At 35.4% G+C, this 19,826-nt stretch overlaps 1 protein-coding gene, 1 non-coding gene and 1 pseudogene across 3 annotated transcripts; 2 read left to right on the top strand and 1 right to left on the bottom strand.

The window, feature by feature from the left end:
• Nucleotides 1-2,672: 2,672 nt before the first annotated feature.
• Nucleotides 2,673-5,635, bottom strand: LOC106410600 (triose phosphate/phosphate translocator TPT, chloroplastic). 2 transcript variants are annotated; one of them, XM_013851143.3, is made up of 12 exons: nt 5,260-5,635; nt 5,117-5,182; nt 4,960-5,025; nt 4,444-4,522; nt 4,110-4,230; nt 3,937-4,032; nt 3,742-3,854; nt 3,579-3,656; nt 3,367-3,483; nt 3,198-3,297; nt 3,000-3,100; nt 2,673-2,887 (listed from the first exon to the last, which is right to left on the bottom strand). In XM_013851143.3, the coding sequence occupies exons 1-12, from the start codon at nt 5,508-5,510 to the stop codon at nt 2,870-2,872; spliced, it is 1,206 nt and encodes a 401-aa protein (XP_013706597.1). In that variant the 5' UTR covers nt 5,511-5,635; the 3' UTR covers nt 2,673-2,869. The 2 variants fall into 2 exon arrangements, with proteins under 2 accessions (XP_013706597.1, XP_013706598.1); XM_013851144.3 differs by having other exon boundaries at nt 5,248-5,602.
• Nucleotides 4,286-4,357, top strand: TRNAP-UGG. Its single transcript has one exon. It is a non-coding gene; the product is annotated as a tRNA-Pro (tRNA).
• Nucleotides 5,636-9,083: 3,448 nt separating the features above from the next.
• Nucleotides 9,084-12,945, top strand: LOC106408432 (annotated as a pseudogene).
• Nucleotides 12,946-19,826: the final 6,881 nt, after the last annotated feature.

The following is a 19,826-nucleotide window of genomic DNA, read 5'->3' on the forward strand; positions in this document are numbered from 1 at the left end:
AATTTCCAAATATGATATAAATTTTTAAAATAAAATAATAAAAATACATAAATATAGTTACAAAAAATAAATAAATAAATATTGTTAAAATGTTAGCAAAATACTAAATCCTATACCCTAAATTCTAAACTCCAAACCCTAAATTATAAACCTTAAATCTTGGATAAACCGTAAACCATTGGAAAATTTTAAACCCTAAATCATACATCAAAACTAAATCTTAATAACACTAAACCCTAAATCTTAATCACTAAACCCTAAACCCTTGGATAAAGCCTGAACCCTTGGATAAATCATAAACTTTAAATCAAAAATATTTAAAATTAAACCCTAGAGTTTATGATTTATTCAAGGGTTCAGAGTTTACCCAAAGGTTCATAGTTTACCCAAGGGTTTAGGGTTTAGTGATTAGGATTTAGGGTTTAGTGTTATTAAAATTTAGTTTTAAGTGTATGATTTAGGGTTTAAGATTTTCCAACGTTTAGAGTTTATCCAAAGTTTAAGGTTTAATATTTAGGGTTTAGGATTTAGGGTATAGGGTTTAATATTTTGCTGAAGATTTAACAATATTTATTTATTTATTTTTTGTAACTATTTTTATGTATTTTTATTATTTTATTTTAAAGATATAATCTAATTTGGATATTCAATTTTATTTCATTTTTTAAAAGATATCAAATTTCAAATACTCAATCACTATTGGTTGGTGAACCTAGAGGTTCACCATAGAGGGTGAACCCAAGTATTTCTCTTTTTTCAATCAAAACTCTGGGAATGTTGTGGGGGGGGGGGGGGGGGGGGGGGATTGAACATTTAATCGTTAGAATAAAGGGAGACGTGATGAGTGGTTGATGATTTATGGAGTTGGAAGTTACAACCGCAATGGAACTTGTTTTGTTAACTTCAGGCTTATTCAGGACATCACGCTTCTTCCATCAACCGCTGTGTTCGTAAGAAGATTACAACTTACAGTTATTCGATTCCTAAAAACAAAAACTTGAAGTCTTTATATCATTTTAAGAGCTGCCAATCCGAACATGTACCCAAAACGATCCAAAATCTCAAAATAATCCCAAAAAGAAACGAAACAGAAATACCAATCTCTTTATTTAGAATCTACCATTGCGGTTTCCAAAGGCGTCGCTTCTATAGTAAAACTGATCGTTGTCGTTGTTCTCGTTTGAGTTATCTTCTTCATTGTTGGTGTGGCTTGTGCGACGGCCATATAGACCATAACCATGTCCTGTATCTCGGACAAAGACTGACTCTTGCTCTTCTTCTCCATCTGTTGTGCTCGGGTGATTCTCCGGCACCGGTATATTACGGTTTGTATCGGTAAGTTCGGTTATGGTTTGGCTGTTTGTTGCTTGTGTTTGCGTTAGAAAGAATGAAATGATGAAGAAGTTGAAAGAGAGGAGGGCTGTGAGATTTAGTGATCGGGCCATTCTTCTTGGGTTTATGTTGGTCGAGTAGAGACTATATATTTAAATATGATGGTGCACCCATTGCCAACGTTTGGTGGGTTAATTGGTCAGAAGAGTGATTCGTACTTTACCAAACGTTTGGTAAAATAAAAATAAAGTTGTTAAGAATGCAATGAAAATAGTTTCATTAGTTTTGTTCCTTGATTTGCGGAAAAGCAATTTGAATGATCGATCACCGAAAGTATAAAGATGTTACACTCCTTTAGATAAATTAATTAGGTTAGATGATTATAGGAAAAAATATTATATTTACAAAAAAAAAGACGAAGTTAAAATATTTTGTTTGTACACAGCTCACCATAGAGAAAGTCGAGGATTTTCATCTGATAAATATACAGAAAGTCAAGATGAAATTTCACAGGAGGTTCAGATGAGGTTTTTGTGGTTTGGTGTTGTCATCTTGAACATGAGGTTCAGATGAGGTTCTGCTCTCCTTCACAAACTTTGCGTGCTCGCTTGCTCAGTTCGTAGTAAGATCTCCGGCTAGTCATAGACAATTAAGTCTTTGTTCTGTTATCCTTTATTGTTTAACTTTGGGTTTTTGAGGGAATGTAAGGGTTTAGGTGATGTTTCGGTAGTTTGAACAAGACCCGTCTGTTTGGGTTATAGCTTCCCGTGTTTGGGTTTAGTTTCCGGGGATTTCTACGTTTTCCGCCGGCTTCAGGATTTCACCGATGTATCTTTTTTATGGTAGTAATGAAAATTTCAGTGGAAAAAAAAAGTCGAGGATACATAACAGATACAAATTTTCGGTGTATTTGTATACGTTCTACTTTCTGTTTTTAATAGCAACGAAAAAGTTGGAGCATCTCTTACATATGTGTATATTTGTTTTTGGTAAAAACATATGTGTATATTTATCATATGAATCCTAACAATCCACAATTCTACATATAACAGTACAAACTACCAAGAGAAAAACTGTAATCAACGATGATACATATTCTAGAGAAAATTTTTGTTTCTAAAAGATTTATTTTTTACATTTTCAATGTATGTTTTATTAACTAATTGCAAATTTTAAAAATCTTAATTGCATTAATTGATTTTTTATTGGTTTAAAATTATGGAAAGAAATAAACACAAAAAAAATTATGTAAATTTAATATGTTTTATTAAAATGTGTGAAAAAACTAGAATATAAATCTTTTAGAAACAGAGGGAATTATGCTAGCAATGCAGAAGAAATGGTAAAAATGTTCTCCATTGGGAACAGAAGAGGCAGAAAAAACAATGTAGTATATAATTTAGAAGAAAACGAGACGAAAAACTCGAAAACAATGTTTGATTGTACCATACAACATACTATTGCATTTTGGTTCTTTTATTATATAAATATATTATCCACCGGAAGAATTGTTTATGCAACCGTTGACCGCCGCTCTCTACGCCGTCTTTCCTTTCTGAAGCAAAAGAAAATCAATTTCTCACATTAATCATCTTTTCCTCAAATTACAATATATATAAGTGTTACTAATATAAGTTTTTAAGAAAATGACAGAATAATGAATTGACCTTTTTATCTTCTTCGATCTTGGCCTTAATGATAGAGTACATTGCAACACCAGCAATGGCTATTCCAGTTCCGATACCTGTCTGCGTCGATATTTTGTTTCCTGCAAACATTAATCATTTTCAAACTACGTTAGCTATTTCATTTTTTTTTTACCTCAGAAATAAAAAGAAGAGATGAAGAGAGTTGTAATCTCTTACCGAAGATAACGATGGAGAAGCCGATCACGAACACACGTTTCAGAACGTTTCCAACAGCGTGAGTCAATGGTGCAACCCTCTCCAACGTATTAGTAGCCAACTGCAACCATACGTGATTTTCTTAAGTTTAAGCTTAAGGATGAAACTTTGCATATTAAATTTACATTACCTGATTGTAGAGATGGTAAAACATTCCAACCCAGAAGAGATCAGAGATGAATTTTGTCATTCCCACTTTAGCTATCGCGTCGCTGAAACCATGTTTCAACAGCTGAGGCCCTTCAACCTAACCATAAGATAAACCAATAATCCTAATAAATAAGTTGCTTGGCACATACGTAGCTGATAATAAATAATCTGAGTGGATTCAAAAGACTTTACGATGATGGCAGGAGGAATGCAGACGATGAGAGCAATGATGGAGATGTAAGCGTAGACATTTGTACTGTCCATATCAGTCTGCGAAAAAAAAAAACCACAATCCAAATCTCAACATGCAAACTTGAGAAACTTATAATAATGAGCGGGAGAAGAAAATAAGAACCATGGCTTTCTTGGAGAAGATGCTACGGTAAGTGAAAGAGATGTTTGATATCATTGCGCTTATGAATCCAAGCCAGTTGAATGATAACTCAGTGAGCGAAGCCATTGCAACTCCTGCGATTTTCCTTTAGGGTTAATCCAATATACTTAGGACACAAGAAAAACATAAGAAAATGAGTTTAATCAGAGTGGTTACCGAATACAACAGGAGCTAAGGACAGCCATAGTGTTATGGGGATTGATTGTCCAAGAAGGAACTGTGAAGCAGACGCATTGAAGAATGGCTCCAGCGCTGCGTTTTGGACAGGATACATGTTATGTTATATGTATGGATTAGTATCAAATGCTTTTGACAAGACATTGAGAAACCTTTGATGGTGTGAGTGAAGGAAACAGCGACGGCTGCGAAGGAAATGTTGCTGGTGATATGGCCTATGGCGTGACAGACTGCAACTGGGATCAATACCTTGAGGAGGTTTGAGTTAATTGGCTGCAATAGATATAAATAACCGTTAAGTAAATTATAAGATAGACAATTAACAATTGGGCGTTTGGTCTAGTGGTATGATTCTCGCTTTGGGTGCGAGAGGTCCCGAGTTCGATTCTCGGAACGCCCCACATTTTTGCCCGCGGTGTTAGTTTTTGTTCGTTATAACGTACAAACTAATGAAAACTGTAACGAGCTATGAAGAGAAGAACTTACGGCACGTTTAGGAAGGCCCACGGACCAGCTCAGCAAGCAGTATACAACTCCAACGAACAAGTGAACAGCCGAAACAAAACTGAAAACAGAACAAAAATTAATTTATGTTTAGGAACAAATGGATTCTCTTGATTTTTATGTAATGCTATATTCAATTGAAAGGAAACGGTGTAATTTGTTTGGGTCTCAAACGAAATTATAGAACATTTTAAAAAGAATATTAAATATAAAAACAGAGAACCATATCTGAATTGGACCAGCACAATGGATTCTCTTGATACCACAACATTATTCAGATTCGACTCTAAATTGGACCAAAACTATATTATTCTCGATCATATATAAACATTAAACCGAATCTTTTAAATATAATGAATTACCTTTACAATTAATTATTTACAGATGATTTTTTTTTTTTTACAGATGATCAAACAGAGATACAAAAAGACTAGATATCAATGTATGTAAATGTAAAGTTTTCATATGTCAAAAATAATAATATGTATTTTTACTTACTAGGGATAGGGGAAGTAGTTATAGATCTTCTTGTTAAGGATGTTGAAAATCACATTCAAGAAGTACCTGTAATAAAAATCAACAAGGGGTCAAAACCGTAAATCCACGCTATCAAACTTTGGCGGTAAAGCCACAAAAGCGCGTGAGGGACACGTACCACATGAAAAAGAAGAATCCGGTGACGAGCCACGGATACTTCCCGAGGAACCCAACCTTCGCCTCCCTGCAAATAAACGAGTCAGATCACACGAGTCAAACGAGTCAACACCAAGTGAGCCAGAAACGGACCTCATTGCTTACCCAGCTGAATCTCCAGCGGCGGCTCTAACCGGCTTGAGAATCTCTCTCTTCTCCGGCGAGCTATCTAGGAGGAGAATCGGTCGGAGCTGACGACCAGAGATCAGGTTCCCTCCCTCTCCGGCTGATCCGATCGGCTTAGCGAAAGCCGTGAAGGACGACGCAGTGCTGACCTGGCGGTGGATCGCACCGATCGGTCGTCTCAGTTGCGGTACTCCGGTGACTGCGGCGCGTAACAGCACGCGTGACTCCATCTTCGAGATTGATACAGTGGTTTTTTGGAACGATGAGTTGTGACAGTGAGAGGGAAGGAAGCGGAGTATGTGGTTTTCGCGTATTTCAAGAGTGGATACTTCGTGATCGAGTGTTTCGCGGTCTATGATATGACAGGGGGATCGATAGTGTAATATGATCTAACGGTGGGGAAATATGAGATTAGATAAGAATCGTGAGATTATTGGCTTAGGTTGGATGACTGTGGGGCCTATCTTATCTTAAAGTGTATGGCTGAAGAGACAGAGTGAGTATTGGCCGTCTGAATTTCCACATCATCATCGTCGTCTATTTATCTGTTTTGTATAATGTTTTGTTCTTTTGTCATTTGAATATAATATTGTAATTGTTGATATAAATTTCTGTAGATATTTTTCCTCTTATTAACATTAGTGTTGAGTGGTCTTCAAATCTATGAACGTGACAGAGTCACAAGAAAGTTGATTTTTTTCCTAAAATTACTGGTTTTGAATATTTATGATAATTTCTTTCTTTTTATTGGTTACATGTCGACATTTGATTTGTAGCTATACTATACTTTTCCAGATTTTAAAATATTTTATCAAATTGCTTTCTCTTTTTATGCTATACATTTTTTATATGTTTGAAATTAATCAAGACACCTATAACTGACAACAAATGTTACAAAATTTAAAATTTGAGCTATTTAGGAACAGATAATTTTAATTTTTTTACAAAAATATACGGTTTTGAAGGTATGAATATTTTTAAGCAAAAAAAAGGTATGAATATTTATGATAATTTCTTTATTTTTATTGTTACATGTCGATATTTGATTTGTAGCTTCTATGCTTCATATACTTTTCCAGATTTAAAAATATTCTATCAAATTTCTTTCTCTTTTTATTGCTATACGTTTTTTTATGTTTGAAATTAATCAAGACACCCATCACTGATAACAACTGTCACGAAATTTTAAATTTGAGCTATTTATGAAAACAGATAATTTTTTAACTTTTTAAAAAAATATACGTTTTAATTTTAGGCATTTGGCAATCCATAATTTGAAAGTCCATAAATAATCATAGACTAGGATAAGACGAGTTTATTTTTATATATATTTTGATCATTTTATTTATACATATACAATGTTTTTTTGTTGTTATTATATAATTTTTTTCCTATGGACCAAATCAATTTTTATTAAAAGTTGTATAACTAAACTAAATTAATATATCATGGGTTTATGGAATTGGACATTAAACAAATTATGACACAAAACCTTATTTTTTTCCACCGAACACATTTTTGGAAAAATTTGAACAGTATTGTTTTCACAGTTGAATTACTTTGACATTTATCTTCCATATGGTTTTCAAAGGTTTTAGGTCAAGCATCGAATTGATACATGTTATTTTAATCTTTTTAGACGTATGCTTAAGAAAAAATTACATTATGTAATTTAAAGTCATTCTAAAAAAATTTAAAATATAACATATAAGAAAAAATCTAACATATAAGGTTTCCTCATTTTTTTTTAATTTAAAGTCGTTTTAATTTTTTTTAAATATAACATATAAGGTTTCTTCATTTTTGTAATTTAAAGTCATTTTAAAAATAATCAAAATATAATTTATAAGAAAAAATCTAATTTTTATTATATGGTTAATGTGATTGTTTAAATTTTTTTTAATAATATAAAACAAATGAAGAAAGATGCAAAAATTGTTATCAAATCTTTATTATTCATAGTCATTAATTGTCATATATATGTAAATCATATTATGTAATTCCGTAGCTTTTATTTAAGAAAAAAAAATACACGGTTCTTATATTTTGGGTTAATATAATGTTCTCTAGTAATTGGATTTGGACAAATATTTTTTTAATTGATTCTTAAGCTACACGTAAGCTAAATTGTCATCCTACTTAAGTGACACCTATGCATGATCTTTTTTAGTTAGTACAAACTTAAGATTACAATTTTTTAAATGATCCTCAATTAATATATATGAGATTTGTTCATAGGTACACCAAACGATACACTTTGTTATGCATAATAGCGAGTGTTTTGACCTAAAAAACTAATAATAACAGGGAGACTCTCTGTATCACTCAGACTCTCAAAAGTCTCGCCTCGGAAAAGCCGGCCGTGTTTTCTTTCTGTTGTATAAACCTCAAAGTGAGTCGCCAAACTGGTTATAGGATCTTCTCCAGCGATTGTATCCACCATCGAGATCGTAATGAGTTTCTCTGCTGCTTCACTTTATTTTGGTGAGTTACCAAAGAGGATCATATACACAATAGAAATGTTTGGATCACAACCTGTGTAGTTTTAGAGACACACGACAAAATGTGAGTGAGATCGTCATCTTTACATGTTGATTGCTCTCTCTATTTACCTGGCCTATATTTGATAGATTTTGTAGAAACGCGTCTGATAAGCCCATGGGTTGAGCTTATCTGTGTCGAACAGAAAGGGGAGAAGATTGAGGAAGAGCAAAGGTAGAAGAGAAGATAGAGAGGAAGAAATTAGAGATTGAACCCGTTGTTTGATTGATGATCGTAATCGATATGTGTACAATAGAGTTAACCTCTTACATATATAGAACTACCCAAATGGGCTTGAAATTCAAAACCTAATGATATAAACGAAAGGCCCATCCCATCTGAGCTCATTTCTTCAGTCTCATGCTTATCAATACTCCCCAGGTGGAGAACCAACTTGTCCTCAAGTTGGTGAATGTTAGAAGCCGTTACGATGAGCGCATCAGTGTTGCAATCCTCGATCAGTCTGTCACTAACGCACCAGTATCAAGGAGAGAGAAACCAAACTTTTGGTCTTAGTCATTTCTGGTGGTCTTGGTTATTGAAACCAGCCATAGAAAAAGAACTCCATTATCTCTTCGATGCCTGTGAAAAACAGTACCAGATATGCAATAACATAACCTGCTGATGATGCTGTTTGAGCCAAATAGTATTTGCTAGTGAATGGTTCTTCCCATGGATGAACCTGTTGTAACCAATATTTGTTCTCAAATCATGTTTCACTTGGATCCCACACTCCAAGATTATGAACATGAACTAATTCATCGCAGTAGTTTTCTCCATTGAGGAAGGGACCCACTGAACCTCGTGTAACCTTCATCTCCTTTAAGATTTCACCAACGTGACTCCAAAGGGGTTCTGGAAGCTTCAAAGATATCCTGCCTGGCTTCCACACATGGTAGGATGAGAAGCTATACATGATTGTTTCTCCTCTAAAACCGTATTTATGTTCCATATGCCTCCCACCAGTGTACTTACACTCTAATACCAATGATAAGCCCAGGGGTTGAGCTTATCTGTGCAGAACAGAAAGGGGAGAAGTTTGAGGAAGAGCAAAGGTAGAAGAGAAGATAGAGAGGAAGAAATTAGAGATTGAACCCGTTGTTTGTTTGATGATCGTAATCGATAAGTGTGCAATAGAGTTAACCTCTTACATATATAGAACTACCCAAATGGGTTTGAAATGAAAAACCTAATGATATAAATGAAAGGCCGATCTGAGCCCATTTTTTCAGTCTCGTGCTTATTAACGTCATTTTTATAATAATGGAAGCACCAAAGTGAAGATGTTCAAGTGGTTGAAAGAAATCACGCCTTCACAGGTTATCAAACTGATGATAGCTGAAAAGGACAAGGAAAAGTTAATTTCGGTTTTCGACTCCGCAACAGCGGAATACGCAAACGGGTTCTTACACGACCAGAGATCTTTTGGTTATACGGTCTCGAGGTTGGTCTCCGCCAACAAAATCAAAGCAGCTGAAGATCGCATTGCAAGAATGAAGACTGAGAACTGTGCTGATAGTGAAGATGTATTGCTTTTGATATCCAGAGGTTACGGTAGGGTTCACATGCCGTTTGATTCATTGAGGATTTTGACTGTGATCTTACCCACAAGGGTTACGTTACTGTTCTTGCGATTCTCGTGGAAGAGAATCAGTTAAAGTTGGATTTTAAGTTTTACAAGAATATGAGAGAAATTGGTTTGCCTCCTACCGTTGTGTCACGCCCCCAATCCTGAATAGGATTGTTGGGACGACCATGGTTCGAGGAAACGTACCAGCCAGTCTTAGGACATCAAGGCAAGCGTTCCATGGTCGAGAAAGAAGGTTAAGAACATAAGGAAACTTAGACTTAACCTTATATAAGCTAAGAGACAGCTAGGACGAGTAAGACGGTAATTGGACGAAGTAGGCGAGTAGCTCGGCCAGCTCAACGAAGCTAGGTTTAGTTCACTCCAGCTCAGTCCCTACTAAGTCAGCTCCACTAGCTGGACTACTAGCTCACTCAGCTGAGGCAGCTGAGAGTCAGCTCATCTCAGCTAGACGGACTGTTCGAGCTTTAGGCCGATGGTCCGGGTCCGGGTCAGTGGCGGGTGTGTGAGGTCCGGCCATGAGGCCATGGACTGTGGGGTCTTTGGACAAGGCCGTGGGCTAAGTCCAGGAGGCTTGGGGCGTGGGTTGGGCTTATGACCGACCCCAAACCCAATCAGAAAGGGCGAAGGGATGCAAGTAGCCGAGAGGGTACAACCCTTGGCCGATGGTGCCCATTCGCTAGCAAGTCGTGCCTGTTCGTGGGGCAAGACTTACCCCCTCGTTTCCTATAAATATGGGGGCTCTCTTGTCGATTTCATTATCCAATTCCAGAGTAAAATACTCAGAGAAAAACGTAGAGAGAAAGAAAGAGAGAAAGAGAGAGTTCCAGCCAAGAGAAAGGCCGAGTGTGGTGGTGTTGTGTTCCGGCGACTCTGATCGTTTGGGAACTAACTCCGGTCAAGAATGGGAGATCAAGAAAAGGAGAAGAGCATGGAGACAGACGTGTTTCACAAGGTATGTGATTGACCGTGGCTCCATCAAACCGAACGGACGGTCCATGCGACCGCACCGCGGCTCTGCTCGGTTCCTAAGTCCCATCCGGCTCTCCTTATCTGTTTCAATTCGTTTCTCTTCTCTTCTCTCTGGTTAAACACGAAAGGTTGTGTTGGCTGAGTCCAAGGGACACGTCCCTAGGCTTTGGCCGAACATAATCAAACCGCTAGCCTAGACACTGGTCGGTTAGACGGACGGTCCGATCGCTCCAAGACTGGGCGGTTAGGACGAACGGTTGGGAATGACCCAAAGGGCATGAGTTGTCAAGAGTCATGAGTGTCCAAAGGTTGTGAGTTACCAAAGGGTGTTAGTGACCAAAAGGTACGAGATACCAAAGGTTACGAACATCAAAAGGTACGAGGACCGAGAGGTACGAATGGCCAAAGGGTGCATGTTCCAAACGGTGTCTTTTGGGACAGGTTATGACCGATCCTTATGGATCAGCCTATGGCTTGTTAAGTAAGACAAGGTCACGGTTTGTCTAAGCCAAGGTAGAGTCGCAAGGTCTGACCGGTTGCTAAGCCTTCCGGATTAGGCTTGAGGCTTACTCGGCCGATTGGATCCAGGCCTAAGGCCGGATCAGGTAAGGGAGTCCGTTGGGCCATCGAGCCGGACTTCATTGGCCGGTCGCACCTAGATTCTATCCGGTTAGACGGATTGGTCTTTGGGGACGATCCGAATCTGTTCGTGTGTTCTGTTTATCTATTCTGGACTATCTATATGATTCTAAGTCAAGGGGTGGTTGGTTGAATGACTTAGGATACGGTAGATAGGTTCATACTTTTTATGATTATGTTGACTGAGGTTTACTAAGTTCTAGGGACCAAGCCATGCATTGTAGAATCAATCCGTTGTATTCTCGGTTATGATTAATGCTTATCTGGTTATGGTTTCAGGAACTAAGGATGGTTCTTGTCAAGCCAAGGAGCCGTGAAGGCTCGGTCAGTGAGAGGCTGTGTAACGTGTGGGTAGATGAAGCTAGGGATGAACTAGTGATTGTCTATAAAACTGTTAAGAAGTTGTGTATTGGATCTCATGTTTCTAAGTAATACAAAGTTAACACATTATTATTCCGCTGTGCAATCTGTTCCTTTGTTTATGAACCTCATATTCGAATATGACTTAGTAAATAAAACTTAGAATGAATCAGACAAGCAAAGAAATTAATAAGTAAGCATTCGTATCCAGTTGGGTCGAGAGACCAGGAACGTGTCTTACACGTTGCGTCTCTCAATGTTCTGACCAAAGCCCTCTGCATAAATAAGAAGACGGTGGATGCTGGTGTTAAGATATTTTGAAATGCCTAAACGAGGGTGTGATCTGGATTCTTACACATATGGAACCTTGATTAGTGGTTTTTGTCGGTTCGGGAGGATAGATCAGGCGAAGAAGTTGTTTGAGATGATGGTTGAAAGAGATTGTTTACCTGTCACATATACGTCTATGATCCACTATTTGTGTGGATCGATGAATGTTGAGGAAGCATTGAGATATTTAGAATAGATTAAAAGTAAAGACATAGAACCGAATGTTTTCACATACATTTCTTGACGGACTCTGCAAAGATGGGCGAGCTTTGCAAGCCATGGAGTTGTTTGAGATGATGATGGCTAGAGGATGTAGGCCAAACATGGTAACCTACAGCACTCTGATCACCGGTCTCTGCAAGGAGGGAAAGATTCAAGAAGCAGTTGAGCTTCACTATAGAATGAATCTTCAGGGGTTGAAGCCTGATTGATGGGTTTTACGGGAAAGTAATCAGTAGTCCGAGGTCTTTGTACAAGTTATCCAACTCGCACATTTACTCTATATCTAAGCATGAGGAGTATAGGAATCTCGGTTGAGATTGAGACATTAGATTCTTTGGTGAAGTGTTTGTGCAAAAAGGAAGAGTTTCAGAAAACAGTTCAGTTAGTTATCGAGATAGTGGCTGATGGGTGTATTCCAAATAAAGGAACATGGAAGGTTCTTGTAGGTCACACATTGGATAAAACGATCGTTGGAGATGCTTCTTCAGAGTCTCTTCTCAGAGATTTGGAGGTCTAAATACAAGGAAGATTAGATGATTACAGCTGAAACAAACATGTGGTAACAGTTGACCACATTCTGATCAAACATAACCACGGCGCCAAACACTAAAACATCATAATGGCATTTGCAAAGTATATAACTGTAGTCTGTAGCTTTTAGAGCGTTCCTTAGGAAGAACAGCTTTGCCATCGATTATCTAGAAACCACTGGCTGTGGCAAGTCCATAACAAACAGTTCCATTTAAGTCCCTGTCAAAATCAGTGAAGCTTCGCAGATGCAAACCGTTTGTGAAAATCGTCGACAAGGCCTGTCTAGTGAGCGAAAACTGTCGCAATAGGTAAGGGGATAGCTAGATGAGTTGTGGTCTTAATTGTCTGACTTATAACCTTGTGTATAAATTGTTATTTTCGATATCAAGAAAATCCTGAGCCTTCAAGAGTGGAATTTTCTCTTCTTTGATCGTGCCACCAGCACCATTGACCCCAGCTTCTTCATCAACCTTAGTCGCCATAACACTAAAGATCCAAATTCTTTGTTTTTCTTTCTTTTTTCTTGTTTTAGAATGCTGTGTTGATTCTCTGTTTGGAGTAGATGCTTGAGTCCATACAACAGTGGCTGCTTACCAAAATATGGGATTCCTATCAACTAAAATTTTGACTTCTGACCCTAGATAAAATATACCAAACATATGTAAAGTTTGATGTCTCTAATTTTGTCATTATCATGCTATATGATAGATAGTTAATCACACTTTGACACATGTCCATTTTCAACTAAATCCAAATATATTATATTATATAAAAAAATATAGTTCAAAATACCAAAAGGATATATAAATAGCTAAATAATTAGAAAAGTAAAAATCCAGTTAAAAAAAACCTAAATATTCAGAAATATATGATCAATTTTAATTAGAAATAAAATAATTAAAAAAGGGAAAATAATCAAATTGTTGGTTCTTTGCTGATTTTGTAAACTTTGTTATTATTTTTTGCGAGTGATGTAATCTGATTTTCCTTTTAAGTTTATTCATCTAACAATAATAAAAGGAAGATATATTCAAAGGAAAGCATGTCCACGTCAGATTAAAAAAATCAGCCAATGAGAGAGTTTGGTTTGCTATGTCACCATCGCTTTTGACTAAAGAAGAGTGAAACCGGGTTTTTGCGTGGGCTTTCAAATTACGTTATGGCCCAAATTAAACATAATATGCCTAAACCTATGTTCAGTCGTCAAACTCCGTCTCTTCCGTTTCGTTTCAACCAATCCTAAACTCTGTCTTGCCATTACTGCGAACTTTACTTCGTCAATCAATGATGTTCTTTACTCACTTCGTTCCACCTCCCATTGATTCTTTTCGTATATAAATCGCATCGTCTAAACCTAAATCCATCCAAAATTGAAAAGATATTCTCTCACACCTCTGTTCTCACTGTCATTGACGATATCCGACTATCTCTCTATTCACATGAAGACTTCCAAGCTTAGTGTGTGGACTTAGGGGTAATATGTCTAAACTTCTATTTAATTCATCTCCAACGTTAACATATTTTCTGCTATGCTTTTAATTTACATCAACTGTCGTTTATCTGCGAACCCGTCTGTTTTCAATCTCACATAAGAGTATGTTGCTTTTACTTATTAAAATCACGAACCAGTCTGTTTTCAATCTCCCACACAAACATTGAAAATTAACCCATCATTAGCTATCATGAAATACACCGCCAGTTCCAACAGTTTGTTGTTCTTTTAGTTACTACAATGAACCCAAAACGCCTTGGAGGTAATCATTTCTCCCTCCCTTCAACCTAACAATTTAGCTTTAATAGTGATATTATGTCTAAATGTGTAAATATATTTAGTCAATGTGGAAATGTAAGCATGATAGTGTCCATAAAATCGAATTACCTAAAAGATAGTCTATGCATATGTCTTGGGAACTAACACTTAACATTTAGCCATGACTATGTTCATTTATCTGTGATTAGTAAACACTAGCTAGGGGTTCGCCGGATGTTTCCGGAATGGTTTGTCACCGGATGCTACTGTGATACTTTGATACCTGAAGCATCATATTTTGGATTTTTAGTTTGGCCTCATGAACTCTAACTTGAATAAACAAATTTAAGCTAAATAGTGTACTCTTCATATGGCATCATGTTCAGCTTGATGTCTACTGTTAGATTTTCTTTGCTTTTCAAAAAATATGTGTTGATTTCCACTTAACGATATGTTGCCGTTTGGTCAATCAGTTTTCCTGACGTGTTTAAAAAAAAACAGGGAACCTTACCGTCAGTTCAGTGTCATCCCCACATGTTTTTAAGGACTACGATGTCCAACCCACCATTGATTACTTCAACTGGTTAGTGTTTGTAGAGCCAAAAGGCTTATAATTGCCAACTCCAAGTAATATTCTAATTCAGCCTCTCTTTTGTGACTCTGACCAATCTTATATTTGTATATTGTCTCAGGTTGGGTTCTAACCCAGAGATTGAAAAGCTGGTGAATGCAGAGGAGGTTACAAAGGCTGAGATAGTGACAGCTGGAAAAATCTATGCTTACATCAAAAAGAAATTTGCCAGGGTAAAATTACAGCTCTAGATAAGTCACTCGGATACAGAGGCCTATTTATGTAGATCACTTGCATTTATCCCATTGCAGGAAGGTCGTTCAAATGCGTATCTAGATCTTGGTGCTGGGCCTGCTGGCCATGAGATGCATGCCCTCCCCGAGTTTTAATTTATGTCATTGGTCAAACACACAAGTTCAGGGTCAAAGTGTCAGAATACAACTTCTCAGGAAAGACTCAGACTATAACTGTTATGAAGATTGTATCTGCAGTAGTTTTGCCACCTTTAACAACTCCACCCGAACTCCCACTTGCCACCAAATCTAAAGTGGCACTGCCTTCTGCAAGTGATGTGGGTGCATCTTCCAAAAGCTGTGTATACGTTGCTGAAGAGGGAAAAAGAGTACCAGTAACAATAACAGTGATGAATTACAGAAAGCAAAGCGTTCTAAACATATGAAATAGAGCTACCACCACTCATACCTTCCCTTTTTCAGTTTGAGCTTTTAATTAAAATTCATCTTTCAGTGTTGCTTTAGTTAAGTATTTTCAAACAGTTTACTTATTTGGTTAGACTAGAACTTTCAATAGAATACGTAATGCTTTAGTAGTGATTTGCAAGTACTTGATATTTTGTATCATAATCCCGGATTCTCTGCTGAGTGTATGCTGTTGAAGCACTTCATTTAAATTGATATCACATACCTCTTCAGCCATAGTAACTTCCCAAATAGTATTGCATGGTGCTATGTAGCTACAGCTGTTCATGTCAAGAGTTATATGACTAATCCAACCTTTGAGGGACGTAGTTAGCGGCAGAAATTTGGTACCCGATTATTTAAGTCCATCTCAGTTTAATTTTTTTTTTGAACTGAGTCTCAGTTTAATTATGAGAACTAGATCTTGGGTTTTATTCCCTTATATTAAGATATTCTAATTTATATAACATTATTATGTAACAACATTATTTTGCATAATTTTTTGTATTTTGTGAAAATAAAATATTTTGTAAACATTATTATGTAACAATACCATTTTACATAATTTTATTTTTTATTTCCAAAATTTAGAATTTATATGGAAATTAAATTAAACTGAACCTATATAATAGAGAAGAATTTTTTTTGGGATACTATTAAAAACAACAAAACTTATTAAAAAAAAAATACTATACTATTTTGTACTTGCAAAATAATTTAGTAGTAAAAATCATGTTTGAGAAATTTCTTGAAATTCACTGACTTGGATATCATTTTAAAAAAAACTCAATTAAAGATATTTTAACATTTGAGTTTAGGATTTAACGATTATTGTTTAGTATTTATTATTTAGGAGGTGAAGTTGAATTTATAAACTTATGTAAATAATTTTTATGTATTAATAAATTATTGGAAGGGTTAATTTTCTCTTTCAATAATGAATTTAAGATATTTATAAAAATGATAATAATCTAAAGGTAAATTTAAAAATAGTATCAAATATGAATTAAAATTTAGATTTGTTGGAATTATGTTATATACTGTAACATATACCAATTGATAAATGTGTGTTCTCTTCATGTAGAATAGTGTTGGAATATTAATCCTTTTGACATATATATGTCATTCATGCTATGACAGTAGTATATATATAGATGATAAAAGTGTATTCATGTTTAATGTATATGTTCATGTATATATTCATTTCATATATATATTTTGGTCCATTTATGGTTGAGGTAGGAGATGTAAAACTTTATATATAGTGATTAATCAACCAATTTGGTATAGTTGTTAAATATTAAAATGAAATGGTTTTTAACTCAATGGAATATATATAAAAACTAATAATAGTAGACTAAAACTTTATATATATGATATTTAAAGAGGTTAAATGTTTCATCTACGAAGGGGGGGTGAAAAAAATTTAACCATTAATAAAAATAGTAGATTTGTGTTAAAATGATTGACATAAATTGTAATATTACATAATAGAAAGTTAGAAACATTTAAGTTCTGACCTCTAAGAGATAGTTTAAATTAAAAAATCACATAATAAGTCATGATTTATGTGTTTAATAAAAAAGATTTTTATTTTAAAATTTAAATAGAAATGGATATGCTTTCCAACAAAATCTTTTTAAAATCTTTGTAAAATGTATTTTGAAAATTAATAATTTAAGTTGATATTATAATTAAAATATTATATTCTTTTAATATTCGTTTATAAATCAAAACTAAATTAAATTTAAATTTTGATTATATTTTATGATAACTAAAATTTAAATTAGTCTGTTTTCGGAAATAAAAATTAAAATGATTATGAAAATATTTTTAAAATATTTGTTAGAATTTTATTATAAATATTTATTTTATTTTAAATAAAAAATAAATATATTAAAAGATATTATAATAAAGTTATGTACATTTGATAAACTTTCTAAATAATGGTCCAACTTAAAATAGATATCAATTTCCCATATATACATCTCCTTAACATCAAATTAAAATCAAATATCTTCCACAATAATCTCCATCGTCCACCTACCTAATAAGAAGTGAAAATCATGTTTTTAAAAAGACTTTCAAAAAAAACTCTACTTCTTTAACATGTTCCAAATCGCATCTTAAACCCACCGGTTGACCCGTTTTCTAAGCCATCTCGAACTAAATGGGGAAACCCATTTCTACCAAAATGAGGAGGTAAGACAAATCCTAATCTAGCTGATTCACCAAAATGTTTATACATTTGAAGTTTATATTTTTGTATGTCATAACACATCTATCCTATACTAAAAGCAAGATATGCTCAAAGGAGAAGCATGCCACGTCCTCATAAAAAATCATCAACTCAGATGTTGACAGCTCACACTCCTTGCTATGTCATGAATAACTTCCCCGGGATTTCATAGACGTGTTTGAGTTTCATAAAATACTTGGCCTTTGCTAATTAAAAGCTAATCTCCTCTAAGCTTACTTTATGGCCCAGCTTATCAGCACGAAAACCAACTCATATACTGTTCATCTTCCTTGATGTTTTGATCTCCTCAGCTCATCCTGTGTATCGTTCACCTACCACTTTTAATTCACTTAAACCACCATTGTTACTGCCTCAATCAAAAGCCTATGAAACTGTTGTGATTTCCTCACCTCAGCACCCTATATATATCGTATTCAGACTTATTTGTTTTCCAATGTATTATACAGACCTCTATTTTTTCAGCGGCGCCTCTCCTAGGTTGGTGGGTGGAGTTCTGGTAGTCATAAAGTATGTTCAGATTCACAGGATTCTGTCATTGACGGTGGTCGCAGTGGAATTTTAGCTTCTGGTAGCAGCAAAGGCTGTTGAGTATCACAAGCTTCTGAGGATTATGATGGCTATGTATACCACAAAGATGATTGGAACAGAGTTTCATCGATGGCTTTAGATGGTGGAACGGTGGAGACGTTGGGACTGAAATTATTTGTGAGCTTTTACCCGTGAGTGTGGAGTCTGCGGAGTTTTGGTTTCTGGTGATGGTAAAATTGGTTGAGATTGAATGGATTACTCAGGATTTTCAAAGTGTCTCCACTTTCTCCTTTCTCCAGTCTTCTCTTTTAACGCCTACAGGCCTGTAACGGTGACTCTTTTTCTCACCATCGAGGTCCAAACATCAACCTTCTCTTAAACCCAAGGTACTTATGTTCATATGCTGCTTTAATCCCAATAATAACTTCATCAGTCCCATGTGCAAACATTGGCAACTTACAAGGAGTTTTGTGAACACAATAGATAAGTCAAAACGTTATAGAATAGAATTGAAGTGATGGAGTAATGGGATTTGACAAGGAGTTTTGTAAGGTAATTAGTTTCGCTTCATTCAAACTTAATTCAGATATGACAATAAGTTTTGTAATTATCTAAGGTAACATGTATCTTCTTTAAGTCAAACGTTTTATTATCATGATGTACGTACAATTTACTTCCTTCCCCAAAACTGTCATACAGGATGCGTAGATGAGATGATGATCTATGTTGCAAACTGGCCATGATGAAAGATGAAAGGAATCCAATTCTCAGGACGCGCAAGCGAAGAAGGACGAGCGTAGATAACATGTAAGGAACATTTTTCTTTTTCAGTTCTCTTATTTTTGCACACTATTTTGGTTTGAGAGAGAATTTGTATTTATATGTTTTCTGCTTTGATTACTTTACTAAGTTGCTTTCATATGTGACTACATCTAGCAACTTGCATGAAATTGATTTTACAGATCGAGCATCTTCCAAACAAGATAGTCAAATGGTGAATAGTGTACTGCATACAAAGGTATAGCTCGACCAGAGTTTTGTGAAAACAATAGATAAGGTTAATAGATCTCAAGTTTGGCTTTCATTGAGGTTTGATTTTCTTTTTCATGGATGCATCATGTTTGTTGTTATGTGGAGTGGACATGATGTTGATGGATGTCTTGGAAAACACTGATCTTGAGAAGTCTATTACAAATGGCTTGACCAATAAAGATTAACTTTCTCGAAGTAAAAAAGATCAAAAAGATAAGTCCCCACCAGAAATTTGAAGTTGCTAGAGTCTAAGGTGTCTCTATAATCTAATAGCAGGCTAATGTCTAATATATAATTAATTAATTTTGACTTGAATAATAGTATAATATTATAATTAAATAATTTATTTTGAGTTTTGAATTATACTGTATGTTCCATAATCATAGAAGATAATAGTCGAGAAGGTGAAACTATCAATGATTTTTTTTTGGGGCCCCCCTCAGGTGATTTCAAGAAATGGAAGACCCGGATTGTTCACCCAACCCGGATCCTACCTTTTTTCTTTTTTCGCTGTGCTATGAGCC

Source organism: Brassica napus (assembly GCF_020379485.1).
Source record: "Brassica napus cultivar Da-Ae chromosome A2 unlocalized genomic scaffold, Da-Ae chrA02_Random_17, whole genome shotgun sequence".
NCBI classification, from domain to species: domain Eukaryota; kingdom Viridiplantae; phylum Streptophyta; class Magnoliopsida; order Brassicales; family Brassicaceae; genus Brassica; species Brassica napus.